The sequence below is a fragment of the Triturus cristatus genome, chromosome 12, assembly GCF_964204655.1.
Source record: "Triturus cristatus chromosome 12, aTriCri1.1, whole genome shotgun sequence".
Lineage (NCBI taxonomy): Eukaryota > Metazoa > Chordata > Amphibia > Caudata > Salamandridae > Triturus > Triturus cristatus.
In genome coordinates this window covers 232,667,889-232,680,463 of record NC_140595.1, presented here as the reverse complement: position 1 = coordinate 232,680,463, position 12,575 = coordinate 232,667,889, and the positions used below count along the sequence as shown (strand labels likewise).

At 43.3% G+C, this 12,575-nt stretch overlaps 1 protein-coding gene across 3 annotated transcripts in view; it reads right to left on the bottom strand.

Moving 5' to 3' along the window:
* Positions 1 to 12,575, bottom strand: part of LOC146775773 (uncharacterized) — a 409,198-nt gene that overhangs the window by 118,127 nt on the left and 278,496 nt on the right. For all 3 annotated transcript variants that reach the window (XM_085636851.1, XM_085636852.1, XM_085636853.1), the window contains exon 4: positions 1,106 to 1,216. In XM_085636851.1, coding sequence (XP_085492977.1) covers positions 1,106 to 1,216 — 111 coding nt within the window. The remainder of the gene's footprint in view (positions 1 to 1,105; positions 1,217 to 12,575) is intronic.

Sequence of the window (12,575 nt, the reverse complement as noted above, 5' to 3'; positions counted from 1 at the left end):
GGTTCAAAGAAATAAAAAGCAAATATACCATTTTTTTTTTTAACGCATACATTCAGTACAAAATTGCAGTGCAAAAGGTTAAGATATGGAGTACATGCATATCCCAGGCTCCAGGTTACTAAGGTTCATTAATGATTTTCAGCACAGGGATTAAAAGGAGAACGATCCAAACCGTGGTTTAATCATTATCAAAGCACAGTCTTTCAAGTTGGACCAGGGATTTACGCCTCCTGATTGCAATCTTGATATATGTTACTATCGTCCAACAGGTGTAGACATCTGGCAGGTTTTCTAAAAATTTTAAAGGCCTCCTGATAGTAAAACATACCCCGAGTTACAAATGGTGGGCACAACAGACAGCATCTAATGTCTTTAGAAAAGTCACAGAATAGCATAAAATGAATGGTTGTTTGTCTAGCTTTCTCATCGCAGGGGCACATCGGAAGATTTGAGGCCCATGTCTTATTTTTAGGAAATACAACTAGGTGATGTAAAAGCTGCAAACGTAATCTAGTTAGATAATATAAATCTTGTGCATTGGTGACATTTATCAAGTAGCCTTAAATTCCCTGTGGAGTTGGTGACATACAATACTTCTCCACCATAGTCTTAGTTCTTGCTCGCTGTTCTCTGAGGGCACCCATTTTCCCCAGAAAGACTATTCTAAGCTTTTTTTGGCAATATTGGAGGATATCAATAGGGGCCAGGACATTAAAACGACTCCCCAATACCGGAAGAGTTCCATCCACAGATAGTCTATTCAAAATGAGTTGTACTGGATAACATTTCAATTGGACGACAGTCCGACCTAGATTCTTAGAGATCAAGAGCGTTACTTAGAGTTGGGTGAATGCAGAATATCCTCTAAAACGGGGTAGATGTCCCCTCCGCCGTATTATGAATGAGCTGAAGCCACTGGTATTCTTAAATATGGTGGACAGTGCATGCTCCACTTTTTAGCAGAAGTCTTGCTCCGCCAAACTCTAAATAAGACCCTTTTGTGTCACATAGGTATTGGCGGCACAGGTTTGGTGGGATGGTCAAAGGACTGCCAATAAGCTTTATATACCGAAAATTTCCATAAACATAAACATCAAACACTCACCTGTAGGAGTATGGATGTCTACTATGCTTCCAGACTCCTGAACGTCTATGTTATCGGAATCGTCCTCTTCTTTGATGACCAATGAAACAATTGGTGCAATGGCCTCAGACTCTGCATTGAAAAGAAAAATAACTTATTTTTATTACAGAGGTTCCTATGGAAGTGAAGTCTGTTCATTTTGGCACTTTCCAAAATGTAAAAATACAGAAGGTAGGTTAGCCGCTAAACTGAAGGAAGAATGACATTACGAGATATGAAGCGCTTTGTTTATGTCATTGAAGCACCTCTCCAACACGAAAACCCGAACTAAGGGGCTCATTAGGATGGCGGACGGACTCAAGTCCGTCCACCATCCTGGTGTAAACCGGGACCGTCCTCCATGCATGCGGCGGTCCCGCACACCGGATCAGCATGCGACCGCCACCGTGGCGGTCGGATCCTGCATTTTAACATTGCAGCAGTTGTGCATTTTACAGCACCACGTGGCAGGCACCACATGGAGTCTGCAAAATAGTGCTGTGAAATGTAGGGGTTTACCATGGGTACCCCCTAAGTGCACCCTCACCTCCCCCAACACAAAGGGGGCCCGCAACGGGCCCCCAAACCCAATCCCCGCCAGCCTTTCCATGGTGGTTCCACCTCCATGGAAAGGCTGTCTACAGCCAACATCGTTATTTGGAGGACGGTGCCTGCTAGGCACCGCCGCCATTTTACTGATGAAGACCGCTCTGCAAGGCAATTGTAAGGATTGCCTGTGGCGGTTCTGTGGCGGACGGTCTTTGCGACTGCCACGGTTGGGGTGAGATTCCCCCCGCCATCCTAATTTGGGGGGGGGAAATCGCGGTCGGAGGACGGAAGAACCGCCACTGCATAGCTGGCGGTGGCGGTCCTTCCTCCATTCTTATGAGCCCCTAGTAACCAGTGAACCAACTAACATGGAAAAAGTGCTCTTTTAACCCGTAGTATTCTATCACTCTCATTCTGATGCATGGAAGCACAATGTGCTGCACAATATTGTAATGTGCACCTCTGTCTCCTTACAGTTATACACTTTCTCTCAGTCACTGGCGAAGGGACAGCGAGTCACATGATAATGAAGTTTGGCTGTTGGTCTTCTGTCAACTCATAACTTCTCCTCCACCAATATCTTCTGTAGGGGCTGTTATTTTATGAGCTGGAGCGCCCGGAGACTCTTCTCTGTCTGCTGCAGGACTGTAAGGAAACCTTGGGGGAAGAGACTGGGGTGTTGTGCCTCCTTTTTAAAATCATGTGTGTGGCCACATATCAGCTAAAAATTCATTTTATCTCTAATCTCTCCTATTATGCAATTTGTCCTAATTTTTATTCCTTTTCCAGAATGCTCGAGTTAGCCAAATCAATACACCACCAGCTCCCTGAGGACTAAACGTTTCTGACTATAACTCTGGTTTCAATGGATCTGAAAAGAGTAAGCATTAAATCATGGTTGATAATTTGCAATATTTCTCCGATAAATTAAATCTGTGCCTCTGTTCATTTTTTGTTATTAGTCATCTATACAACTGGGAAAAAAGTATGACAATCATACTTCTTTGGTCTTGCTAACATATACTATTCTTTAGGTAGGTCAGTCACATAATCCTGTCATGGCAGTCACATATTACTGCCATAACCTGTTCTTTTTGTTGCAACCTGAAACTTTCTCAACGCATTCGAAATATTTTGTTTGCAGTGATAATGTTGGTCGTTGCCTGAATTGAAACTAAGTCAGTTCTGAAGCCTCTTTACTTTTACCAAGGGTCACTTTTGAGATACCCTACAAGTTTCCTAAGAAAATAACTGGATTTTTTTCCAACGCCCTCCATCAGACCAACACACCACACACCATGTGATAGATAACCGTTTGTCTTAGTAGACTGTCACGCACTAAATAAAAATTCATACTCCCAAGTTTGTGGAAGAACTTTAGCAAATCCCCCAAAACCTCCAATACTCCCTTGACCACCCACCTGGCAGGCTACATATGAAATCCTGAGGCACACAATCCCTTTACTAGTTAATGTTCTATCCAAAACACCACTCTCCGTTAGAAGTGAAGGCGTAACTTCATGAACCAACCAACCTCTAATCCTGTCTTGACCACCCTCCTGCCAGACTACATATGAAATCATGAGGCACACAAACCCTTTACTAGTAAATGTTCTATACAAAAGACCACTCTCCCTTAGAAGTGAAGGAGTAACTTCGTGAACCAATCAACCCCCAATGCTCTCAACTACCCTCCTGCCAGACTCCAGATGTAATCATGAGGCACACAAACCTTTTAATAGTTAATGTTCTATCCAAAAGACCACTCTCCCTCTGGAAGTGAAAGAGTAACTTCATGAACCAACCAACCGCTAAAGCTCTCTTGACTACCCTCCTGCCAGACTACATATGAAATCATGAGGTATACAAAACCTTTTACTAGTTAATATTCTATCTGAAAGACCACTCTCCATTAGAAGTGAAATAGTAACATCACTTCCCTTCAGTTGTGTTTCTACGCCTAAGGTAATCAATAGCATATGCCAACCTCCAAACCCTGCTTCTTCTGGTATAGCCTTTTCATTGGCATACTGGAAAGAAATATAGCTACTCCTCTCTGGACTGATCTGATGATGATAAGTTTAAAAGAAATCTCGATTCTGCCGATCTGGCCATAAAAAACAAGGAGACAATATGACACACATAAAAAGATCATCATAAATAAAATTCCCAAAAATGTAACATTGTCAATAAAATATTAAAAAAGAACAGCGAAGCACCATAAAATCCAACTAAACAACAATAGATGAATTAAAAACCACGGAAAGCCAATACATCAACAATAAAAACTTATCAGCCCTCTGTAGTTCTCCTGGCTCTAACAGCGGCTTTTAAAAAAGAACGCATGCTAAAGCAAATGATAGGCGTATTCAGCAATTGCAGGTGATGTAAAGCTTCTCTACACCTGCGGTAGCCAAGAGTTTTTAACAGTGGCTTAAGAAAGTGCTTACGTGCATGATTAAAATAATACTGAAAGACACATGGTGTAATAAAGACTGCTCAGTGATACCATCAAGGGACAAAAGGGGGCAGAGCTCCCTAAAACAGCACGAGGTCTAACAAAGCACAAAAACTGCCATACAGTACTTGTTCTGAAGCTAAAAAGCAGAGCTCTCCCAGTGAGATAATTCAAGAGAAAGATAACAAGCATTGGTAAATGCATAAGGCTGTGCATATGTGATTAATAATAACCTGTTTTTTGTTGTAAGTTGTAGCTCGCTGAGTAGTTGTACAATATAAGTTATAGAAATTCTGTTTAAGTGTTATGACGTGTTTATGTACGAAAAGGCAATATATTGTGCTGTTACTAGTGGTACAGTGTGGGTAAGTGATAGCAACATTTTGAAAAATGAAATGAAAGAGGGAAATGTTAGAATTAATTGATGTAATAGCAATATTATAAACAATTAATGGAACTGCACCCAGCACCCTCTTAAACAGTTGTTTAGTCCACAATAATATTGGATACCAGTAAATACAAGTGCACATATAGTACAAATCATATGTCCTAGTAGAGGGACATGTAGAAATGTCCTCGCAAATATTAGTCAAGTTCAATTATTGTGGCCCCAATCTCACGACCCAAACTGTTTAGCTGCAGCGACTACTGCTGGACTCAGCTTGTGGCCTGAAGGAACTGATGCAGATAGCCTAGGGGAACACCCTACTGATAAAGTGCTGCAGTGCTAAACAACTGAAGAGGCAGGCTTAAAAACAATGTTTTTTACCACTACAGGCTGCACCTGCATCCTAAAAGACAGAATTGAATATAGGGAGGGAATCACTGCTTTGTGAGTTTTCGAAGAAGTCAGAGAGGATCACCCCAGAGTTAATTCTAGAGAAATTGATACAAGACATCCTGCAGTCTGCACATCTCTCCCCCATGTTTGTGATTCAGACAGTGCATAGAGCACTTGCTCCAGTTCTACCTCCCAGTGCCCACCCATAGGCCATGATTGCCAAAATCCTAAACTACAGGGATAGTGACACAAAACTGGGAGTGAGGTGCAGTAATGGGGACCCGCAATAAGAAAACTGTACCATACAAATTTTCCGTGATCACATGTAAACAGATTCAAAGGCTATGTAAAAACTTTATGAAAGTAAAACACAAATGTAAACTATGAACCTAAAGTATATGCTGCAGTTCCCAGCCTTGCTGAGGGTCATACACAATGGCCAATACATTTTTGTTTTTTATCCCTGGTGAGGCATGAGAATGGTTGAACTCAGGCAGCAGAATGGAGAAGAAGATAGCATTGAATTTGAATGGAAGGGGGGGAAATATCATGTGTGTGAAGTGAACCCCTGGAGGGCATAAAGTGATTAATTGTCTGTGAACAGAGATGTTTTAAGGCATGGACAAAGTGGGCTCTGGCCCAGGGCCCCAGCCTTTCAAGGGGCCCCATGATAGAGCCAGCTCTGTTCTGCAGGGGAGGCTTGTACTAATGACCTTAAATAATTCTTAAACAGATTGTCTTAAATATAGTTTTCCTTTAATTTATTTTTAACCCCTTCTGTGCCCATGACGAGATAGTCTCGTCATGGAGCGCGGTTGCGCTGTGCCCATGACGAGACTATCTCGTCATGGACCCCGCCCGCTAATGAAAGGGCCGGCACAGGAGGGGGAAAGGGCGGGGCACTCAAGGGGTTAATGTGGGTGTTGTCTGGATGTGAAGTACAGACATTTTGCAGAGAAATGTGTTTGTTTCATGCAGCATCCCTAAAAAAGATTTCTTTTAGATCAGAACCACACCTGACATATAAGAACTGGGAGGGAGTTTCAGGCTGCAGTAATATTAGCGAGCTGCTGCTGTGTTACAATATTGAAAACACACGTCACTATCCCTGAATATTAGATGTAAACACATTTAGAAGCCCAGTCCCCCAATGGCAATGAAATAACGAAGACCTTCTGGTCAACCAACAATGTAGCTAACTTGATTATGCAGGAATCACGCAGATTCTCCCACTGAGGAATTAAACTCCAAGCAGCAAAAAGCCCAGCGTATCCCACCCGCTACTTGAAAAAAAACATCAGGACCGCCATCAAACTGTCAAATCGATTCTGAAGGGAGCTCTCAGTCGATCCCCGGGAGCGGGAAAATATCATATAAATTTACAACGATCAAGCCCTAACCAATTAGCTCTACGTAGAACAACCACAACACGGATCGCAATTTGACATACAGCACCAGCATCAACTACCAATTTCGGAGTTCCCCCAAGACCCAAGCTCAAAATTTGTAGCTGGAACATAAACGGTCTTACGGACAAACTAGAGGACCCCGAAATATTAAACTATTTTAAATCCTTTGAATTGATACTCCTTCAGGAAACATGGGAGACAAATGAAATATCACTACAAGGCTACACAAGTCAATTACACCCGGCAATCAGAAGTTCCTCATACGGACACAGGGCTGGTGGACTGGAAACATTTGCTTCAATATCAACTATAGGAGAAACAGAAAAAATTACAGCAAGCCTAACCCCACCAAATGCGATACAGGTACTATCACTAACACTTGCAACTAACTCACTCATCCAACAGTTGTACATCATTAATTTATACATACACCCAAAGCACAGACATTCTGGATCAATGGAACTCGTCAAAGTATTAACAAGACTAATGGAAGACAGGGAAATGGATAAGATACTTGTGGCAGGCGACTTCAACCTTCACCTTTTTGGAGATAAAGCAACTGATGATATGACCAAGGAAATGGACAAAGCATGGGAAATTCCAACTCAATCTTTCCCGATCCCAAGTAAACCTACAAAAATCGCATGCCAGCTATTGAAAGAGCTAGAGCAGCTAAATTTGAGAGTACTTAACGGTCGTCACGCAGAGGACATTCCACCGGCACCAACATTCTTCTCCTCAAAAACCACTTCTTATTTAGACTACATATTGGTGTCACTCCCACTCTATGAGAAAATAAGCGTGTTTAGAATAGGAGAAAGTTCCCAAAGCGACCACTTTCCATTGGAAGCCAATCTGAGCTTGACTTGCGAGAACAAAGCGGAGGAGCAAAAAAGCCATACCAGCATAGAATATACAGCAAATTATAGACGAATAAGATGTAAAACTTCAGAGATCGAGGAGCTAACAGCCAGCGCAAAAGTCATCATACACAAGACACCTTGCCCGCATTCTAATCTAACAAACACCTGGGCAAATTTTACACGGGCACTGGTAGCTAAATATGGGACTGAACTAAAAACCCAAAAAGGGCACACCCCATGGTCTATCTACGGTAAAGTAACAACGCCAGAGATAAAAAAACATAAAACGAGGTATAACAAAGATCCTCAAGCGCCCCCGGAAAGACCCCAACATCAAAGTCCTACAACAGGAGCTTCATACACAAAAAGCTCAATTGAAAAAGAAAATTTGGGCAAGGAAAAGACAACTGAACGAGGATCTCTGGATAAAAATCGCTTATAGCTCTAAACAAAAGAATAGCTCTAGCTTCTGGAAAATAATTCACAATCTCCAGCACCCAGGCCACAAAGGCATAGATTCCAATATATCTGAATCCGACTGGGCTAATTATTTATTAGCACACTTCAATACAGACGCTCTGGAAGAGGACATTTCCAGCGGCGGCGACAGGCCTGATGAAATGTATCAGAGGCTAGAAAAGGGCGGCTCACTTAATAACGAAGAGAACTCACTTTACACGAGGAAATCATTCCACCTCCAAGCCCAAAAGGAGAATTGAGAACAACAAACATCTCCCGATCCAATAGAGCACAGTGAGGAAACCCAATATCTAGAAACAGCGGGCAGAATCATAACTCAAATATCTAAAGGCAAAACAGAGGGGGCGCTCGGCCCAAACGGGATGCCGCCAATACTATACAAAAACGACGCAGTATTTTGGAGCAATATCCTAGCACCAGTCTTCTGTGAAATAAGAGCAACAACTATAATACCATCATCCTGGAAAGGATCAATTATAAGCCCGATCTACAAAAAGGGGGCCAGGAATGACCCTAGTAGCTATCGCCTCATAGCTTTAATTGATACTGAGGCGAAATACTACGCGGGCCTTATTCTGGAGGACCTAATAGCTTGGGCAACCGAAAGAAACATCATCACAGTAACCCAAACTGGATTTCGAAGCGGACATGGAACCACAACTAACATCATGGCGCTAACCCTTTTGATAGAAGCGGCGAAAACTACCAAAAGCTCCCTATTCCTAAGTTTCATCGATTATACCGCCGCATTCGACAATGTGGACCGGCACAAACTTTGGCAGAAACTGAAAAAATGGGGAATCCCAGGATCACTTTTACAGCAGCTGGTAATGCTCCATACCAACACTTGGGTCAGGATCAAACTGGGATCCGGGAGGTACCTCTCCAGAAAAATCCCGACCAACAAGGGACTGAAACAAGGCTGCGTTCTGGCCCCAATGCTATTCAACCTTTTTCTAACAGATCTTCCCAGAGAGCTTAAAACAATAACATCTCACGCACCGCGGCTGGGCGACACATTACTGTCCAACCTCCTTTATGCCGACGATTTGGTCCTTATTAGCCGGTCCCCTATCGGCCTTCAACATCTTTTTGACAAAACAAACGAATTTTCTAAAACTAACTCTTTAACAATCAATTTGAACAAAACCAAAATAATGACAATAAATTACCACAAAAAAAGGAAATATCTATGGCGATTGGATGGCCAGAGGCTAGAGCAGGTACCCACTTACAAATACTTAGGCATTATATTAGATTGCAACGGCTCCTTTAAACAACAACTAGAAGCCATTCGTCGGAAGGGCATGACATTTCTTATATCAATAAAGCCACTCTAGAAAGCTCTTCCAGACCGGTCTCCGGGCCCTCTTCTGCAGGTGATAAAAGCTCGTTTACAACCAATGCTCACCTATGGCTTCGATTCTATGCAAGGCAAAGACGCAACAATATTGGACAACACCATCAGTCGTGCATACAGGGCAATATTCCATCTTACCACCTATTCGTCACCAGCCCAAATTCGCCTCGAGTTCGGATTACAAAAACAAACAGTGGAGAGAAGAGGCGCATATATAAAAAGCTGGTGGAAAATAAGAAAAGCAGAACAAGGTACACTAAACGCTCATCTCTGGACTGTACTGACAAAACGAGACATATCCCCAGCAAGGACCTACTTAATGGAATCATTGGACATCCTAGGTCTAACAGAACTGTGGGAGTCTCCTACTGACACTGGTACCTTCAAAAGAGTGGTATCCAAAGTCACCAAGGCGATCTCGTTAATAGAGGATAAGGCAACTTTAGCCAAGAGAGAGAATGGATGGGTGGCTCTGAAAGATTACATAACTCTCAAACCACAACAGGATCTAACAATGGGACTCACACATAAAACAAAAAACAAGTTCCTTAACCTCCGCCTAGGTAATATACCCATATTGCCACACCTAGCACCCTGGAAAAGGGACAAAACAATAAATCTTTGCAAACTATGCCTTTCCGGCAAGGAAGATCTTATACACATTATTTGTATTTGCAACAACCTTATGGACATAAGGCGTTCCTTGCTTAGGGCCCTTTGGAATCAGAGGAGGATAACCAGCTGTAGACAGGCCGTGCTGCTCTGTTTTAACCCCACGGAAATCCAATTAAATTGCAGAACTACAAACATTTTTGATATAGTGGCGGGCAGACTCAAAGAAAAAATGGGCCACTAATAGACTCGAACTATGACCTTTAATACTTTTTAAAGACTTTTAACAAGCAGACATTTTATTCCTTTTCGTACTTTCTAAACCTACATTTTTAGCAATGATATTATTCTATCAAGTGTTGTGAGTTTTTATTAACTGTACAATAAAAATAAACTAAAACATTTAGAATTTGGATTAGTGGGCCTCTGCACTGAGTGACCTGGCCGACGAGGGCATGAAAGAGCTGAAATTAGATCATCAATTTAAAGATGGTCCAAACAGGGGCCGCCAGAAACCTATGGCACAGGGCCCCCAAACTCTTTAAGATGTACCCGTCTGTGAAAATGTTACATCAGACATTGTGAGCTGAGAGGGTGAGGAGATCCACCCTTCTTTTGTTAACCTTATGAGAGACGAGATACTGCACACGGATGGGTGACCCAATCAGCCAGATGCTGAAGCTGCATGCAAGGACCTGAAAATACAGGCTTGGCTCAACAAACTTGACTGTTCACTGTTAATTACTGATTGCAGGGAGGAATGATGTAATGACTTACGTTGAAGGGGGAAATAGAATTACAGCATATATAGCAGTCTGGAATAATTAATTAAAGCTTCTATATGCCAAATCACAAGTACTTTGCAACACTTAACTGAGACAGGAAACATACTAAGGTTTCCTGCTCAAATAGCCTACAAGGTGACAGCAGTTCTCCACAATGCGAAACAGTGTTTTTTTACTTGATTAGTTATAGAATAGGCTTTTGAGGGTCTGTCTTTCAGGAATTTGGCTGGGGTGGTCGCCTGACCACGATGCCTCGTGGGAGCACGGGTCCCTCCACATATTACATCATATTTTGTTTAACTTAGGCCCATATTAGAATCAGCAGGTCCCAGGCCCAGCTCTCCCACATCATCATATGCCACCTTTCCTGCCGCTGCATTGCTCTCCATCGTGCCTTTTATTGCTTGTTGACTGTGTCTTTTTATCGCCTCTTTGATTGTGCTGTTCTCCCTTGACTTTCATCTCTTATTCTGCTTTTTTCATCTCTTCATTCTGCTATTTCTCCAGTTTCCTTCTTTTCTAGTGCTTTTCTTGTGTTGCTTCATTTTCCCCTCCTGATCTGAGTGCATCTGCCCCTTTTACTGCCTCCAGACTAGCCCCACCCACCACCTCACAGCACCCGCTCCCTCCTCCCAGGACTTACTTAATGGAGGCCGCAGCGTGACCCGATTTAGCAGGTTTCAGACCAAACTCTCTCCCCTGCTGCCAGCCCTTCTGATGCATCACTCTCCCTCGTGACTTTGATTGCCCCTTTACTGTGCCTTTTTTTTTTTACAGAGTCTTATATAGCGCAGACTTGACCCGAATCGGGTATCAGAGCACCTTACATAGCACCAGTTGCATTACACGAGGACACATTCATTTTTGTTGGGCACGGGGAGATTAAGTGATTTGCCCAGAATCACAGGATGTTCAGCGTCATTGCTGAGACTCGAACCCAGTTCCCCAGCTTCGAGGTCGACCGCCCTAGCAGTTAGGCCAACTCCTCTCCCTTATTATCACCTCTCTGATTGTGCAGTTCTCCACTTGTTTCCCCTTGACTTTCATCTCTTATTCTGCTTTACTTCTGCCAACCATCTCTTTATTCTCCCCGTGCCTAACAAAAAAATTAATGTGTGTCCTCATGTAACCTAACTGGTGCTTTGTAAAGCGCTCTGATACCTGATTGGATTCGGGTCAAGTTCGCGCTATATAAAACTCTGCCAAAAAAAAAAGACCAACACACTTGGAGCATAACCAGCTAATCAGTGCCTCCCAATCTAACTTTCACTGAGACGGCCCTGATTGCAGCCATCAACGACATTCAGACACTCCTTGACCATGGAGAAATAGTGTCTCTGATCTGCCTCGACTTCTCAGCAGCCTTTGATACCGCATCCCACTACAAGCTGATCAAAAAACTGCAATACATTGGCACCCAAGGGGATGCTCTCAGACACTTCCCTTACCGGAAGTATACAGATGGTCCACTTACCACCTTTCACCTCTGAACTCAAGGATATCTTCTGAGGAGTCCCCCCCGGGCTCAACCCTCAGCCCTAATCCCTTCAACGCATACATGACCCCAAAGGCCAGCATCGTCAGAGCACACAGTCTCAACATAGTATCCTATGTAGACAATACCCAAATCATCCTCTCCCTCACCGGTGACCCTACCATTATCAGGACCCACTTCCACACTTGCCTGGCAAGCATCGCTGACTGAAGCAGAATACAGACAAGAGGTAAGTACTGATCTTCGGCAACAACAGCAACCTCTGGAACGCCTAATGGGGGCCCCAAGACCTGGGACCTGCACCCATACCCATCGACCACGCCAGACATCTCAAAATCGTCATTGATAACAACCTCACCATGAAATCACAGATCAACCCCCTCTCCTTGGCCTGCTTCCTCACTCTAAAGATGCTACGGATGATCTTCAAGTGGCTACCCCTGCGCACAAGACGCACCGTGACACAGGACCTTATAACCAGCCGACTGGACTTTGGAAACACTCTACGTAGGAATCGCCACACACCTCCTACAGAAACTAAAAACCACACAGAACGCGCGGCCAGGCTTGTCCTTGACCCCCCCAATGAACCCACATCACACCCCATCTCAGGCAACTCAACTGGATCCCCATACAGAAGAGATGCCAATTCAAGCTGCT